This window comes from Urocampus carinirostris, chromosome 1 (genome assembly GCF_059441175.1).
Source record: "Urocampus carinirostris isolate Australia breed hairy pipefish chromosome 1, RoL_Ucar_1.0, whole genome shotgun sequence".
In the NCBI taxonomy this organism is placed as follows: Eukaryota; Metazoa; Chordata; class Actinopteri; order Syngnathiformes; family Syngnathidae; genus Urocampus; species Urocampus carinirostris.
Window position 1 is genome coordinate 14,833,992 of NC_142349.1, and position 18,812 is coordinate 14,852,803.

At 40.1% G+C, this 18,812-nt stretch overlaps 1 protein-coding gene across 3 annotated transcripts; it reads right to left on the reverse strand.

Moving 5' to 3' along the window:
• Nucleotides 1–371: 371 nt before the first annotated feature.
• Nucleotides 372–17,306, reverse strand: ush1ga (Usher syndrome 1Ga (autosomal recessive)). 3 transcript variants are annotated; one of them, XM_088327820.1, is made up of 4 exons: nt 16,873–17,306; nt 4,807–5,215; nt 2,280–3,073; nt 372–923 (listed from the first exon to the last, which is right to left on the reverse strand). In XM_088327820.1, exons 1-4 carry the CDS (start codon nt 17,034–17,036, stop codon nt 920–922), a joined length of 1,371 nt encoding a protein of 456 aa, XP_088183946.1. In that variant the 5' UTR covers nt 17,037–17,306; the 3' UTR covers nt 372–919. The 3 variants fall into 3 exon arrangements, with proteins under 3 accessions (XP_088183946.1, XP_088183934.1, XP_088183939.1); XM_088327808.1 differs by having other exon boundaries at nt 4,762–5,215; XM_088327813.1 differs by lacking the exon at nt 372–923 and having other exon boundaries at nt 2,276–3,073; nt 4,762–5,215.
• Nucleotides 17,307–18,812: the final 1,506 nt, after the last annotated feature.

Genomic DNA, 18,812 nt, shown 5'->3' on the forward strand with positions numbered 1-18,812 from the left:
ATTTTTAAATTCAAATGATTGTTTGTCGAGAATTACATAAAGGTGATTGCAAAGATCGAAGACAAAAAGAGAGTTCCTTTGTATTTGTTGTCAACAGCAGAGCAGCATAACGTAGTGGGACTATTGATACACGCCTTTCTTTGGCTTGAGACCTGCCAGAAACGTCACCATGTCATCCTTTAGCGTAAGTATCATATAAATTCAGTTTGTGCCTGCAAATAAATAAATAAAAAAACACAGCGTTTGAGTGTAAAGGCTGCAACTAACAATCCCAAAAATCTGTTAAACCAACCTTTTTAAATGCCGTAAAAATGATGAAATACCTACACTTTGGGAAAAAAACACAAAGGCTGAGAAAATATCATCTAACATGAGGTTTAGGGCATTTATTACATAATATAAAGCAAATACTAACACATTGACACTGCGTTCTTGTGCACTGATATACACGGGGATGGTAAATGTCCCAAGGTACCATTTCGACAGACATTATCTATATTGACTCAACATGCACTATACAGCATGTGCAACAGTGCAAGTATAACAAACCATAAAAGGCAAGTACTATAAAGTCAAAAGGTGGTGTGTCCACATACACTGAAGTAAATCCCAACTGCATATCTGCAGATCTCCTGCCTTGGCAGAACCTAAACTTACTTTGTGTAACACAAAGTTGAAGCAAACGCCATTTTCGGTGAACAACGTCGGGAGAGCATGCTTTAAAAAATGCGTTTTTGGTGCATTTAGTGTAGTAAATTGAATGCACAGGCATAATAGCCCTGGTCAGCCCCACAGGGGCAAATGTGTCCCATGACACAAGTTTGTTCAACCACGTGACTTAATAATCTTTCCATGGATTTTCTAGAGGTAGTTGGTTATGTCTTCTTTCTCTGCAGCGATGCTTCCATCCAAACTTGAATCATCTGTCCAACATAATGGCGGGGGGAAAAAAAAGACTTTGTTAGCAACTGTAAATGTCTTAAAACTTTTTAAACATTGAACAAACATTTGATTTTAACTTTCAAAATTCATAAAAATGTAGAATTAAAAGTAGTCAACGTGAAAACGGTCAAAACGAGTTGAGTTGAGCTGTACTGGCCACAAGAATGGAAAATGTACATATTACCATTTTCATACAATAAAAGTCCACATGAAGTTAATTGTAGTGGCTTCTTAGTGTACATGCTAACGCAGAGCCTTGTGGTTTTACAGTGATGTAACTGTAGTACAAAGGTCAGTAATGGACATTTGAGCCTCTCAACTTCAATATAAGTAGGTGCTGTAGAAGAATGCATCTAGTTATTCTTTTTACTCAGGTCGGTATCTTGTTTAAAAAAAGAAAAATCTCTCCATGGTGCAGCATTTAGCACATTTAGCATTTTTTAACACAACTAAGTCAGGTTCTTCAGCGCTACGACATCATTGATTGGCTTGCAAGGATCAAAGACACATGAAAGAAAAGAGTTGTTTTACAAAATGAGTTGACTATTTAAATTTGTCCTTATTTGTTCTGGGTGCTGCCAATTGTAGAGTTAGTGTCAAGGAATGATGTCATTGGTGCTGCCTCGGGGTCAGCCAACAAGCAATCACTGTTCACCTGTATTCTAAAGTAGAACCATAATTGGTCATTAGCTGAATCCCAAATAACATAGATGCCATCATCCTTCACCACCAATTAGCCAAAACACTGTGGAGTTATAGAAAAGTGTTTTGCAACTCTAATTCTACTAAAACTCAATTACAAAATATTTCACAAAATCCATTTGTTTTTATTCACCTCAGGGGTTGGCCATTTTCCTCTCACGATCAACTCACAGCACAGATACTCAAGGATCAGGAAATAACGAATGACAGCTAAGTTTAACAAAAAAAGGGAGCAGTGATTGAAAGGCGTTTCGGAATACAATGTATTATTATTATTATTATTATTATTATTATTATTATTATGGAGCAACCATGATGTCAAATTACGTAGAGGGTATAAGACAAAATGCCCAACCTCCTGAGGATAAAATCTGCTGGATGTTACTTTAATAATCAATTTCAAAGCACACACTATTCAGAGTTTTGTGTATACAGTAGTCCACTAAAGGTTGTCATCCTTCATGACCTTGTACAAAACCTAGGTGTCGCAAGTCTTGCAGATGCGGCTACAAGTTCCCACACAACTAATCATCCATAATCTGTCCAGCGTGTAAAATACTATTTGCCTAAAGTCAGCCGGGGTATTTTCTTGTTATAGACGACGTAAAAAAGGGAAGGATGAACAAACAACTCACATTTCAGTGTCATCAATGCACTCTGGGTCCTGAATGGTCTCAAGGCGTCTTTGACAGGCATCTAAGATCTTTTTCCTAGGCCCTAAAGGAATGTGAATGCTCTTAAGATCATTGTCAGAGCACAGGAGCAGTGCTTGAAGGTCGATCTTCTCCCTCCTAAAGATGGAGAAAAACTCGCTCATGCTCTGTGTGGCTAAGAAAACCTCCAGAGGGCTAGTGTGGGCCTCGTCATCATCGTCCAGACCCAATTCCACCTCCTCCCAGGGCAGTTCCTCCATGTTTCTCTCCTGCAGGCTGCGGGCACTCCCGATGCTATCTTCATCTAGACTGCGGTGAGTGTGAAGTCTACTGCGTAAACGCACCGTGTTGCCTGAGCCATCCAGTCCATCTGGATCACCCAAGTCAAACATCCCCCCGCTCACATAGTTCCTCCTGAAGACCATGGTACCCAGACCTGGCCTATTGAACAGGGAATCATGTCCTGAGTCTGTACTGACCTCTGAGTGATCCGCATTGGTCCCGTGGAGGTCCGGCTCACTAATGGCACGTGAGATGGCGTCGTCATTGTGGTCTCTGGGGAACATGTCACGGATATTGCGGCGGCCGTAATCTTTTGGGTTGACGTATGTGCCAGGTTTAAGAAACATGACATCGTTGCCCAGTTGGAGTCCTGTGAGGGAGCGTACGCTTTTTCTCCCATCCTCATAAATCTTAAAGGTCCCGTCTCCTTGTTTCTTTTTTTCCAACTTCTTTTGGATCTTTGTCTTCCCTCTGTTTGTGGCATGAAGAGTTGCCTGACCACAACACAACATAAACTTTCATTACTTACAAAACAAATCATTAAACAAAGGATGTTTTGACTGAATCTTAATGACTCTTACATGCCTATCTACATGCCTTTTTATAATTCAGTCAGTCAACTGTCCTTTTTCCTGTGTTTGTTTGTCTCTGTCCTTGTGTCCTGTATCTCCCTACAGGTATGTCCATCCATCGGCTGTTTAGTTGGTCTGTAAACCTTGAATGTTGGTTGAGTCCTATTCATGTTTAACGGTCACTCCTTTGTTTTTGTTTCAGGAGCTGCGCACTTTTTCATTGTTTATTTATTAATCTGACGCCTAATTCACATCCAGCTGTAACAGATGCATTTAGCTTCTGCGTGGAACCTGCAAGACGACCATGCACACCGCATATGTTGCGTTTGCGGCGTATGCCTGGAAATCTTACACTGGGAGGAGGGAAGGGGCATCACAAGATCACTGAGTGATTGCGCCAACGTTAATAAAATATTCATCCATCCATTATCGACACCGATTACCTTCACTAGGGGTCGCGGGGTGCTGGAGCCCATCCCAGCTATCTTCAGACAATGGCCAGGGGACCCTAAGCCAGTTGCCAGCCAGTATTTTAAGTATTTTTAAAGTATAATAGACTTCACAATTAATAAACCGAGAATAACTATTTGTGTGGGCTATAATGTATTTTTGTAGGGCAGACCTTGCACTATCTCAAGGTAGGATGGGAAATTTCTACAAATTTGACTCAATAATCAAACGCATAATTATTTTGTCATCATTTTAAAACTGTAAAAACACCTTATAAAAATGGATGTGTAAGTACAAATAGTTGTGTGGGTTTTGTAATCTATTTTTGTAGGAAGAGTCTTTCCCTAGTTACCTGTATTTGCCTCTGCTGGAATAGTTTGCTCCTCTTAAAAGAACAGCTCAGGTGTTGATGTTACTTGTAAACAATAGCATTCTTCTTGTTCTCGATACACCTAGTGGATATTATTTCCAGAACTTTGGCCACAATAGGTGTCACTCATTGACCTGTTTAGCAAAAGGCTTTGATGTGACATACAGTGAAGACAATAAGTAAGAAAATATGTATTTGCTATTTCTCCCACTTGGGAGAAATAGCAAAAATGCAGAGTGTTCAAATACTTATTTTCTTCGCTGTATAACAGATATAGCTCTCTACTTAAGTCTAATTTCCTGCCTGGCTAGTGTAATTCTTCAGCTTCATAAGAGTCGGCATTTGGGGTCGAAAGAAATAGAAAGCTTTCGGAAACCTTAAGACGCACAGTGGGGGAACAGCAACAGACCGCATCAGTTCCGGAGGGAGCGTGCACTTACACACCGATAATAATGATCATATATCTGGCCTATTTTTGGATTTGTGGTTGGGTATCAATCTATTGATTTTTCTGTTAATTGACCTTGTTACCCATTTGTTTATAGCTCAAATGTACTTCATATATTTTTGTATCGATGTTTACTTTGTCTTCTTTGTAAATTCAGCCCTTAGCTGTATGTTGTTCTTTCATTGCATCTGTCTTCACATCTGCCTATGTATCCTTCCATAGTGTGTGGTCCTCATCCCTCAGCCTTATATAGCCATTGACATTTTAACTCATTCAATCACATTGACAGATCTTGGTTTAAATCACTGTCACTGTCATTGTTAAAAGTAAACAAATTTTGACCTGGGAATATGGCACACTGACGGCGGCTGCAGTGAAGTTGTGCACCTTGTGGCTAACAGAGCCGCTGCTGTAACTTGAAAAACTCATGACATCTGAAACAGATGCCTCAGGCATCTCCTTGTGGAATTTCTTTTCCATGCGCTTATGGTGTTTCTTCTGCAATTTGGCGCATTCTTTGATGCGCCGTTCAGCGTCACGAAACGCCCGCTCTTTCAGCTTGTTAACTAGCTTGGGATTAAGGCCCATCTGCTTGGAAGCAATGGAGTCCAGGTAGCGGACGCAGTCCATGTGATTCTTTGTGGCAGCCATATCAAGCGGCGTGTGGTAGTCATTGTCCAGGCACCATATGTTGGCACCAAACGACACCAGGAAGAAAAGGCAGTTGTGGTGACCATTGGCAGCAGCTAGGTGTAGTGGCGTGTTGCCCCATATGTCACACTTGTCAGGGTTCCCACTGTGAAAGACAAGAATATGGTCAGCAACAAGATTGAATCTCAGATTTCTGCCCAACAGCATGGCATAATTCTGTTTCGCGCTTTACTTTTGCCCTCACGCGATAGAAAAAACAGTTCTTGCTGGTCATATTTGCAGAAATGCAGAAGAAGGTGCAGTCTACTTTATGCATAGTTAAACATCCTGGCTCCCCCTACCACCCTCAGTTACCAAAATGATAATGTTTTCATTTATATGTCTTTAGACTGCAGCCTAAATGGGTCCTAAATACTAGAGTTTGGGTGGCAAAAAATGTGACAGGTAGAAAATTTGAACCTAAACTTTCATAACACAGTGCCACCCTCGGCTGTCTGTTGGCAGTGAACTTATTTGTCACCCCCGCGATAGTCACAGAGTTGCTGATCAGGCTGTGCTGTAATTTGAGCTTTGGCTTGTCGCTGCTGTTGCTTTGCCGCCTGGCTCCTGTTACAGTCAGGGCTTTCAAAAGGTTTCAGCTCCAACAGTATAATTGTGCATGGCGGATGATGTCACGCCACATTCCTCAAGTCTATTCATGACTGGTGTGATGTAGATGTTTCACATCCTGTATCATAAGTTAAAAGCACACTTGTTCGATGCACCTTATCTTACAAAACTACTAAAATTAATTGTAAACAATTATAGTAAAAAGTGTGGTATATCCCCACTTGAGAAGACAGAGCTGTGCCCCTGCACAATAGTATTGCCCTTTACACACTGGTTAACTGCTGTTAAAAATGTCGATAAAAATTGTTCAAACCTCATATTGTTAGAATATGATATAATGAAATTGTGAAAGTTCAGATTCAGATTCAGATTCAGATTCAGATCTACTTTATTGTCATTCTAGTACACGTGTATACAGAACGAAATGTCGATACATCTGACCCGCACAGTTTCCTCGAATGTACAGATATAAGTAAAAGTTGTATTGTATTATGGCTACGTATAGTATTTTACCATAGTGCCGATAGTGCAAGAGGAGTAGCTAACCAGATGTGCAAAATGGGCATTCAGGTTAACAAGTCAGGTAAACAGTAACATTAACACTGTAACAATAACGCTGTAAGTACAATAGTGCAGAGAGCAAATGTGCAAGGAGTGGCAAGCTATAAAGAACTGCCAGTAGTGCAAAAAGTCAGATTAGCAGCCGTTTAGGTTTAGGTTAACTATATGTTAGATTGACCATTTAACAGTCTAATGGCCAGGGGGACTAGACTACTGCGGAACCTGGTGGTCCTGCACCGCACACTGCAGTACCTCTTCCCAGAGGCTAGCAGAGTGAACAGTCCATGATGGGGGTGAGATGGGTCCCTGATAATGTTCTTAGCATGGGATAGGCAGCGCTTCTGGCCAATGTCCTGAATGGAGGGAAGTGTAGTCCCGATTATTTTCTCTGCTGTCCTCGTTACCCTCCTCACACTACCCCAGTCGGTAGCGCTGCAGCCTCCACACCACACAGAGATACAGCTGGTCAGGATACTCTCTATGGTGCCCCTGTAGAATGTGATGAGGGAGGGTGGGGGCAGGTGGGCTCTCCTCATCCTCCGCAGGAAGTACAGGCGCTGCTGTGCCCTCTTAACCAGTGATGCAGTGTTCACGGACCAGGTGAGTTTGTTTGTAATGTGCACCTCTAGGAACTTGATACTGCTGACAACCTCCACAGCCTTGTTGTTGATGCAAAGTGGGGCATGGTTGGGCTGGTTTTTCCTAAAGTCGACAATGATCTCTTTAGTTTTGTCAACATTCAGGACCAGGCTGTTGTCCCTGCACCAGGCCACCAACTGCTCCACCTCCTCTCTGTAGGCCAGGTCGTTGTCGTCCCTGATGAGGCCCACCACTGTTGTGTCGTCAGCATACTTCACGATGTGGTTTGTGGCAGACCTAGGGACGCAGTCGTGTGTCATCAAGGTGAACAGCAAGGGGCTCAGGACACAGCCTTGGGGGGAGCCCATGCTGAGGTAGATGACATCTGAGATGTTCTGACCTATCCGCACTGATTGGGGTCTGTCACTGAGGAAGTCCAGCAGCCAGTTCCGCAGAAGGGTGTTGAAACCCAGGAGTCTCATTTTGTCTACCAGATGTTGTGGGATGATGGTGTTGAATGCTGAACTGAAGTCCAGGAACAGCATCCGCACATGGGTGTTCTTCTCCTCTAGGTGTGTCAGGCTCAGGTGAAGCGCAGAGGAGATGGCATCCCTGGTGGAGCGGTTTGTCCGGTAGGCAAACTGAAAGGGGTCGAATGAGGAGGGGAGACTGGAGGTGATGTGCTCTTTAACCAGTCTCTCAAAGCACTTCATTATGATAGGAGTCAGTGCAACGGGCCGGTAATCGTTGAATGATAAGATCTGGGGTTTCTTTGGCACAGGGATGATGTTGGCAATTTTGAAGCATGATGGTACTTTGGCTTGGTCTAGCGAGGTGTTGAAAATGTCTGTTAGTACACAAGCCAGCTGATCGGCGCACTCCCTAAGTACCCGCCCCGGAATGTTGTCCGGGCCTGGAGCCTTCCTTGTGTTGACACCTCTCAGGGTCTTTCTCACGTCGGTTGAGTCCAGGTGGAGTGCTCTTTCGTCCTGATTTGGAACCGCTTTTGCTGCAGGGGTGCCGTTTTGTGCCTCGAACCTTCCAAAGAATTTGTTGAGGTCATTCAGAAAGTCCATGCTAGTGTCCTGCACTGGGGCGGTGGTTGGCTTGTATTTGGTAATGGCCTGAATGCCTTTCCACATATCCCTGGTGTTGGTTGTATTGAGGAAACGTGTTTAATTGCTGTTAAAAATGTCAACAAAAATTGTTCAAACCTCATATTGTTAGAAAATAATATAATGAAATGTTTAATTGCTGTTAAAAGTGTCGATAAAAATTGTTCAAACCTCACATTGTTTATTTGCTGTTAAAAGTGTCAATAAAAATGGTTCAAACCAAACAAATTCAAAGAGCCGAATGGGTAATGTTCTGTGAAGTTGTTTTGGGGGCAGGGGCCTGGCAGTTTATGAATGTGTCGCAAAAATGAACTTGTTGTTTTAGATTTTAAATTCTACAGCTTTAGCTTTACGTTCATAATTATAGTGATTCCCTAACGCGAGCTTCAACACCAAGTACCACCTAAAAACTAAATTAAATCAAATAACCTGGAAACTGCATTCAATGTTGAGGACGTAATAACACTCTGTATGAGATGTGTTCTACAGGTGATATTGTATAAGTCTGTCTCTTTTAGACATGCCCTGAGTAAATTGGAAATAGTGGTTGTGATATATTTTGACCGATGGATTACAAAACCTTTATCAATGTGCAATAAATAAATGCCAAAAGATGGCATGTAATTACCAATGTTTTCAAAAAGTTATTTATGACGTTCCTATCTCAGCTTATATGTTGCGGGGAAAAAGCTTATGATAGTGTGATAATTTATGTACAGTATCACTTTGTCAAACGCTGAATGTAAAACATGGGTCTTCCATTCGTTTACCCTTCCAGTGTTATCATATAACGGGATGTTTGCTTTAAATGACAGACTTTCAGAGATCAGGCATCTTCCTGTGACACAGCCTCATTATCACTCCGTTGCAGTTATTTATAGTCCATGTTAGTACCTTTATGACAGGCTTGTGTCATTAGAAGAATGGCATATCCTTACCACGTAAGGGCAGGTTCGCATGGGTTCTGTGGGAAATGCTGGATTTTGTTTAGTATAGCACATAATTTGCTAGCTTCTAGTTGTATCATTGCCTTTGAAAAGGTTGGTTACCTGCATTAAATTTAGGATTAGATTAGGTACATGTGAAAGACCTAGTGGAAAGCCTATTTATCTGATTTTTGCACTTTCCAGTCTTTTATTTTAAAAAAAACTTCATAATGGGCCCATTTTTCAGACATGCAAGAAAACAGGTCAGCCGTTAACACTGAGCCTGTTTTGTTCTTCACCATCCCAGCAGTAACTCACGCTATGGCCTCTTTTTCTCTCCCTGGACAGAGTTTTGTATAAACAGCACTAATACGGGGATCTTGTTAGACTCTATCTATTTATCTACCTTGGTCATATCCCTCAAGAGGGGTGACCGACAGCAAGACACACACATACAATATCAAAGAAAATAAAAGGGAAATAAATAGCAAAAAAAACACACACAAAATTTTGGACCATGGCCAACCCAATTGCCCAAACACCCAAACAAGTTAGGCACCTCGGCACCCAAGTCGGTCATGCTTTCGTCCCTCCAGATGAAATGGGACACCAGAAAGTGGCCATGTCACTCGGGTCAGGGTGACACAACACACTCTTTTGTTCAACAGCAGGGCCCGACAGCTTTCATTGGTTTACCCCTGCCGCATCATACGGGTGCCCAGCCCATCCTTAAGAACGTGTCCACAACCCCACTATCCTTTCACAACACCTCTCCACTCCTTTCTTGTTAGAATAATTTAACTGAACTGACAATTTTTTAGCCTTTATTTGTTGGAACAGTGATTAGAAGTCAGAACAGCTTTTTTGTTGTGTTTGTTTTAAACGAAAATATGGCAAAATATTTGCGATAGAGCCTAAATAGGGGATTGGGGGGTAAAAAACATCAGCCACTGTCGATCTTGTCCCCAACTATGCATACTTTCATAAATCAAATAGAGTTGAGGCACTTCTATAGCTCTAATATTACCTATAGAGAGTGGAAACAGAAAAGCAGCCAGTGGCAGTTTCTATCATGTGTTGGGATAGTGATGGGCAGGATAATTGTATATTATTAAACAGCTTTTTGGAGTGTTGGCATCCCTTGAAGTAAAACTCGTTGAATCAGGACACTGGCACCATGACCTTTTAGGGTACTATTTATCCATCCATCCATTCATTAATTATCTTTCGCTTATCATGGGTCTCGTAGTGGGGGTATCAGCATAATAAGGGAAGCCCAGACCTCCAACCCAAGATCTTGTCCCCAACCAAAAAATAAAGCATCCCACCCTTTTCCGGATGAGAACCATCGTCTCGGACCCGGATGTGCTAATTTTCATCCTGGCCGCCAATTGTTGCTTTGAAAAGGAGCTAACTTTAAGTCAAATGTAAAAAAAGACACATGGAGCACCACGCTGCTTTATATAGTAACAGACAATCCAACTCTTATTTAATTAAGCGTGATCTTTTGTAATAACAGCCACGTTGTAAAAGTCACAAGGATGGGCACCGGCTCTTGTTAAAGTGTCAGAGCAACTGCACAGATAACAGTGCAGCCATTTAAGAGAGGCGTCATAACTCACTCATTAACGGGCCACAACGTGAACGTTCTGGCGAGTGCGCAGTAAAATATTGAAGAGGGAACGCATGGCTGAAGAGCATTTAATGAAACGGGATAACTCGCATATGACCTTGCAGTATTGACATTTCAGACTTGTCATTAAACCACCCTGCTAGGCGTTAAAATTGACTAACTATCTTCTGGTCATCTTCAATTGCTCATATTTAAAAATAAACCATTCTGATATAATGCAGATGGGAAGGTTTGTTGGTGCTCAAGGGCAGAAATGTTTTTTGTTTTTTTTCATAAAAGAACAAGTCATTTGTACAGCAGATTAAGGAAAATGAAATAAACAGGTAAATGCAAATGTTGTATGTGTGATTGGGATACACGAGTACTGGTTTTACTTACTGGCTGAACCGGAGTTTGAAGTATTATTACTTTAAGACCAGGACAGGTTATGTCCCTTTTGTGTCTATTTTACAATGAAAAAATAGAAATGAGAGTATGAAATTATCAGTAATGTTAATTCGTGAGTGAAAAATGCTGTATGTTGATCAAATTTTAAAACAACATGCCATTGTTATTTGGGGGGTTTGTGTGGCATACAGCAGTGTTTGAAATAACGTCTGCCCAGACGCCGGGGCGTGCATCTTTTACGTCGGACGTTCAACTTACAAAACATCTCCGCCCGAGTGGCTGACAATTTTTTTTTGTAAATCAAACGTTTGCTTTAGTCCGATTTCAAAATCTTTAATCGGTTTGGAAATTTCGTAATTTTGGTTGGTTTAGCAAATTGCATACTCGGCAGCCGATCAGAAGCCTGCGTCAAATAACTTTGTGCTTCCGGACTTTCCTGAGCGTTATAAGGTCGCGCATTTGCATATCATTTTATAAAGAAAACGCACAGAGAACACAAGAAAAATTGATAAGTGGTTAAGAATTGTTAAGATTTGTCAATTTAATAGCGCTCTTATTCGTGATATTGCGGTAAGATGTTTTCCATTGTGTGACGTCATTACGCATGCATTTTTCGTTTGGCAAATTGTTGATCGCCATGTTGTATTGAATGGAGCTGTGTTGTTGTTTGCTTGCTGTTGAGGAATAAATATGCTTAAAAGCTGAACCACAATGTCCTGCTTATATTCTCACGCCTGAGGAAACTGCACACTCTGACATATCCTTACCTGGAATCAAGTCAAAACCTCAGCCCCAGAAGAAATATTCAACAGAAGCTAACAAAATTTATGATGCTACAAAACGTAAACGTACATTAAAAGCATCGTGGAAAAAGGAGTTCACGTGGCTTGCAGCAGACGAAGCAACGCAAACATTGCATGAATGAAGATGAGTAAATACAGGTACATACTGATGGCAGATGGAAAACAGCGATTTCATATACATGCAATAAATGTTATAAGTAGATTTATAATAAACTTAATTTTAAAGTGTTGTTCTGTTATATATTCTGATTATCAATCCTTAATACTTTGCAACAATGTTTTTGTTTTTTTTTTGCGATTCGTAGTCTTATTGTGTTTCAAGTTGTCAAAAATGGGGCAGGGAATTTTATGGGTGGGTAGGCAACTTTTCAGCGTTGTCTGCCCTGGTGTCCGGTAACTTTTTGTCACGAGTTTCAGACACTGCATACAGTATACAAACTGGTATTGTTACACTGTGTTGGAATCTGATAAGTGGGTTACAATTGGAGAAGTGCAAAGGAGATTTCATGGGACGCTAGTTTCTTATTTGGACTCACTGTTCGTTTTTGTTTTCACTATTGCGTCAGTGTCACTCTAGGCCAATCATGCTGCTGTTCTTTGAGTTTTCCACACCCTTAAAGGCTTATCTGTTTTTTGTAACCTTGAATATATCATGAATAAGAGGGGGCTTTAAGGAAAGCTTTGGAAAGGAATGAAATTTTCTTATCTGGGAGCTGTTCTACCAGCCCTCCTTGCAAAGCAAAATCCATTGATGTCTTCTTGCCTTACTTTAAGTGTCTACTAAAGTTTAAACGTAAGAGTATTGTTGACAATTCTGGAGAGTAATACCTTTACAAGTATAATAACTTGATCATTGCAAATGTTTAGCCACTTTACGATAAAATACTCAGAATGAAGACTCCCATTAAAAAGACCAAATGAGGAGTTCTGTTAAAATTTTGTTCACAATGGTTTATTTGCAGCCAGCTAGAAAGCTTCGAGTCACTTGTCTTTATCTCCCTCCGGGCTACATTTACATCTTTAAGCATTCACATGAAAGATTCTCTTTCTGTGGAGCCAACTTTTTTTTGAATAGCAGACTTTGAATTAGCTTGAGTACAAGTTATAGTGAAAGAGTGACAGCATCAAAATTGAATGTCAATGCTCTAGTAAAGACTAAAAATTACTACTGCTACTACTACTACTACTACTAATAATAATAATAATAATAATAATAATAATAATAACAACAACAACAACAACAACAACAACAACAACAATAATAATAATAAGTGTGGAGTTTCGGGTGGACATGCTAGAGAAGGAGTGGCTGTGCTTGTGAATGAGAAAGCAAAGGAAAAACTGGTGGAGTGAAAAGAGATATCTTCGAGATTGATGTGGGTGAGGTTAAAGTGGGGAGTAGAAGTATGGATGTGTATAAGTGCATATGACCTGGTTCAGAAAGAAGTGCTGGGGAGAGAGAGGAGTTCTGGAAGGATTTGTCCAAATGTGTGGCAAGTGCGAAAGAGGGCTGGAAAGGGGTCATATTAGGTGACCTGAATGCTAGAGTGGGTGATGGAATGGTTGAAAATGTGTTTGGTAGATATGGAGTACCAGGAAGAAATGAGAGTGGGAAGAAATTGATTGAGTTATGCGTGAAAATGAGTTGGTGATTGCAAATACATTGTTTAAAAAGAGGGATGTAAATAAGTATACTTTTGTCAGAGTGGATGGTGGGGAAATGGTGGTCATAGCACTGATGGATTATGTGGTGGTTTTGGAAAAGGATGTAAAGTAGATTGTTGGATGTGCATGTTTACAGAGGCGAAATGATTGCTATGTCTGATCATTCTTATGTGGAAGGAAAACTGAGAATAGATGGCTCGTGGAGGGCTACTTATAAGAGTCTGATGGAAGAGGTGAAAATGTCAGAGTTGAATAAGGCAGAAACGGAAAGAGAGTTTAAAGAGAGGATAGGGGAAGAGTATTATATGTTATATTATATTATCGCTAAATAAGGGCAATTGCAATCATTAACAAAAGGAGAAAATGGCTTAGTTTCAAAGATATGTTGTCAGTTCTCACAAGTAACCCAATCAGCAATGACTGGTTAAAAGGTCTTGGCAAATATATTGAAAATATGCCAGAGTTCTGTCCAAAATATGTCTTTATTTTGTGGAAATTTGATCAAAAATACAACAACGTGTTTTAAAGGTATTAGAAGGCCAACAGTGACAAATTTTGCCCAAATTTAGACTAAAATGTGTGGGCTAAACATAGCTCAAATTTAGAAACCTATATTTGGGGGATGAAAAGGTTTATAAGGGACCAAACCAGATTTAGCTAAAAACAACTTCAGGTGCTATGTGAGGAGCTTCTTTTCATAAATGTCCCTTTTCTTGATATCAACAAGTTAACAACATTGAAGACAACGTAATGGAAAAGCATTCACATTTGAGAGGAAAAGGAAGCATTTTCCCTTCCATCCATCCATTATCTGCACCGCTTATCCTCAGTAGGTTTGCGGGGGTGCTGGAGCCCATCGCAGTTACCCCCTCGGTTGTGTTTTAAGGTAGTTTAAAGGGCTAACATTGATGGGCGCCAATGTTACTCTTTTTAAAAAGCTAGTTATAAATAAATAGATGAATACATAAATGAATACATACTTAAATAAAAGGATGGTTCAAAATTTTAATAGAACATGGACATTTGATAGGAAACATGCATCCATCCATTATCTGTACCGTTTATCCACAATGTTGGAGGAAACCGGAGTGCGCAGACTAAACCCACGCACAGGAAGAACATGCAAACTCCACACAGGAAGGTTTGATCCCATGACCTCAAAACTGTGCCGCGGACGCACTAACTACTTAGCCGCCATGCTGCCCTGATGGGAAACATTCTAGTAAATATTTCAACATTGAACTATATTATCAAACGAAATAAATCATTTTAATTAGTTAACATCAATTATTCCTTGGTTTAAGATCAGGTAATTGTGCAATTTTGTAATTGTAATCCTGTGCAGTCCTTTGAGAGATTTTTGTGATTAAGGGCTATATAAATAAATGTGACTTGACTTCACATCATAGCAAGAACCGATAGCATGTCTTTCGTCATTGCTCGCTGCAGACAGAAATGACACATCAGCGTAGACCACAGACAGGACCTGGGATTATCAATAGCAACTGTTAACAGGACATTGCTTGAAAAAAACAAGTCTCACCACCCTTTTTGTGAGTCACAATAGATGAAGGATCCAAACAAGACAAGTTTTGGCCAGGTTTCACCCCCCACCCCGCCTGTTTGACACCTGTGCACTAGTGGGAGGTGGCTAGAGTCATTTCTGACTCTTTCTGTGAGATTGATACAGAGGAGGGAATTCCCACCCTACACTTTATATTTTCTTCATTTTTTTAAGAGCCATACATTAATATAAAAATCGACAAAATAGCCAAACCCGCTCTACAGACCAAAGCTAATTCTTTAGCACATTTTATTTCACAGTGTGAATTTTGATAGTTTGATCAAATCTATTAAATAATAATAATTCCAGAGCCTGTGTCCCATATCAATATAAATATAACAACTTAAAATGTGTCTCCCTCCCACAGTGTTGAGGCTCATTTTAACCATCATTTTTGTCCTACATAATAGTTCCAAAAAAAGGCGCGAGCAAAGTTCATCTGAAAAAATGTCAAAAAATACTGCAAACGGTGATACCAACGTATTCACCTCTTTTGCAGACACAACAACTACTGTGTGTATAGCTCCACCCAATCCTACCGCTCACCTAATCAAATTGCTCAGGGTGCTATGCTAAAGTTTTTGGCCGTTTACAATTTCTTCTGTGGGTTCTCATCATAAAGTGTCTTTACAGTGAAGATGGATTGTTTATAGAGCTTCCGTATAACGGATTGTTAGGCAAAGTACAACCAAAACGGGGTGTTTTGGTGTGACACATTGACTGTAAACTGTAGTTGAGATTGTGCCCTATATAATCTGGACTGAACCTTATTCATATTTAGTGTCGTCCGCAAGCTACAATCAATTTCCAACAAGTCAATTCAATCATTAATTGTGCAAGTTCCATTTTATCTCTGAGCCAGATGTACTCATGAGAAGAGCCATTATGTGGATTGGGAGCCATAGGTTACCAATCTCTGTATTGTAGGATAGGCTACAATTGAAGGCTAAATGATAAAGCATAGTTGTTTTATGTGCCATTAGAAACAAGACACATAGTATTGAAATGTTTAAATATTTGGCGTTGACGTTTGTTTTACTGATCTGCATACCTGTCAACCTGTACGTTTTTGCCGTACAAAGTACGTTTATTATGCATTTTAAGACGTGTACGACGTACGAGAAAATCTGTACGGAAAAACGCAAATTTGTCAATGATGGGCACCTTCCGGTATACACAGACTATCACGAAACTGCAAATCAATCAAGTCAAACAATTCGCCGCGGTAACCTCTATCTCGGTATGTTTTTTTCGTTGCAAACCGAAGTAAGCGATTTGATGTAGTGAAAGGAAGTCCGTCTCTTTTTAGAGAACCGGCCAATTCAGTTCAACTCATTAAAGAGAGTCGGCTCTCAAACGGCTCACTTGCTTTGATGCATTATATTAGGAATTATTATGTTGTACAAAGAAGTTAAGAAAAAAAGGAAGTAGAAAAGGAGAAAATGAAAAAAAAGGTTTGTGGTTATCCCTTTAATCAGTATGTTACCAACAATAATTTAATGCAGAAAATGAATTCATAATTTGAATAAGAAAATGTATTATTCTACTTAATTATATTTGCATGTATTTTTTCTTTCTACAGTGAACGTCCAAGTGACTTAATTTTTGAACTTTTTTATAATAAACCTCATTCATGTCGAGCAACTCAGTATCTCACAACAAAATGTTAATCAACAATATATATGATGAAACGAAACACATGTACAATATAACATGTTAAACTACATAAGTAAGCACGTTTGAAAAAAAAATATGGTGTAAGATTATTTTGTATTTTGTAAGGGAAAATACGACAGTTTGTAAGGGCATGGAGCCCTGGAGCTTGACAGGTATGGATCTGGCCCACCTGAGAACATAAAGTCTGCCCAAGTGCCAAACTGAGTTCGCCATGCCTGTGCTTCGCTAATTCAGAAACAGTTTCAAGTGCACAAATGTGGCTTTTTTTTTTTTTTTTGCTCACCCCCTCGCCACGATGAGCCGCAAAGCCTCCAGATTCCCGTGGTAGGCCGCCCATAGCGTCGGTGTCATGCCATCTTCATCGGGTGCGTTCAGGTCCTTGCGGGTGGCCTCCCTCAGCAGGTCCAAGTAGCCGTCCCGGGCTGCCTTGTGGTACCTGTCATTCATGGCGCCCCGTTAGTCCGTTCTCGTCCGTCTGGCTTCATCGACTCCGCCGGTACCGCCGCCTCCGCTACCGCCGTCGCGAGTCCTTGTCGTTGTCCTCATAGCGGAAGTCCAATTGGCGATTGCCGACCCACCGCGGCGGAGCTTCGGTGTACCCGCTCCCGAGTCCGGACTTGTGAGGGATATGCGCGTCCCTGGTATCCAGGGAAGCGTCGACGCGCTCAATGTTCCTCGGAGCCGCCTGAACACTGCTCCCCCGTGGCCGACTTGCTCCTGAGCACAAATTCACACACGGTGGGGACCCTCAACATCAGGGGTCTCGAACTCAATTTACCTGGGGGCTGCCGGAGCTAGTTTGTGGACAAGGTTGGGCCAAACCGTTTTTTCCACAATAAAATTCGAATTAAAATGTTCCGCTGTTCTCAAATGTCGTTTTTAAAAATTCTTCAGACAAAACAAGATGCTAAGAGTTTTGGTTTCCCCCCTTTTTAATAGGTTTAAAAAAAACATGTATTGATTTTGATATTTATTGTCAATCAGGAATACAATATTCAGAAAAACACTGGCTTCATTTGAAAAGAAAGTGTGTTCTAGTGCTAAAATGTCATTCATAAGAAAAGAATTATGATTGAAATAATTGGCCAAAATACACAAATTATTATACATAAGGCTCACTTAGATGATTATCCACCATTTTACTGCCCACCAAAAACCATAAAAACTGTCTTCTTATATGTTCCTTTTTTCCTGCTATTTCTTTCTTTATTTATTTATTTATTTTGTTCTTTCTTTCTTGTGATTAAGGGCCATACAAATATATGTGACTTGACTTCACTTTCTTATTTTCCTTGACTTTTATTTCATTCATTTTTTCTTCTTGTTTGCTTGATTTCCTTCTTTTTTCTTCTTTTATCTGTATTGTGTATGTATGCATATGTTTATGCACTGCATGTCTTTTTTATTCTTTCTATTCATTTTCCCTTTCCCTCGGTCTTCGCTTATTTATTTCATACCCTCTGTTGTTCTTTTTTTGTCTTTATTTTCTTTAGTTTTGCCTTTTCCCTGTTCTCTCTTAACCTTTTTTATCATTTCATTCATTTATTCTGTCTTTTTTCTTTTCTTTATTTTCATCCATCTATTATCTGCACCGCTTATCCTCAGAAGGGTCGCGGGGGTGCTGGTTGCCAGCCAGTCGCAGGCAAATTAATATTTTCTGGCTCTTTCAGTAATTTTCAATGAAAATTGTACGAGTTGAAAACAACTGGCATGATAGACAATTTCATTGATAAAAAACCCCAACAAGAACAAAAGAAGCAAAAATACGATAAGCAAAAGAAGAAGTACCTGTAGTATTCTGCAACACCAATGACTTCTCAAACAAGTTTCAAAACTGCATTGATGTGTTTTTAAAATATACACAGTAATTACGATAGACTGTGGCCTTATAATCTTAGATAAATATATAATATAGTTTAAATAATAGCTTAAACAAAGTCTAGTATATGTTCTACAAACAAAAGGGTGAACTATCTTGGGTTTATTAACACGGGAATTTATTCAGAGCAGTTAAGAATTTCCTGGAAGTTATATATATATATATATATATATATATATATATATATATATATATATATATATATATACACACACACAGGTGAAAGACAACTCACTCGCTCATTCACACCTAGGGACGATTTGGACAGGCCAATTAAGCCGATATGCATGTTTTTGGAATGTGGGAGGAAACCGGAGTTCCCCGAGGAAACCCGCGCAAGCACG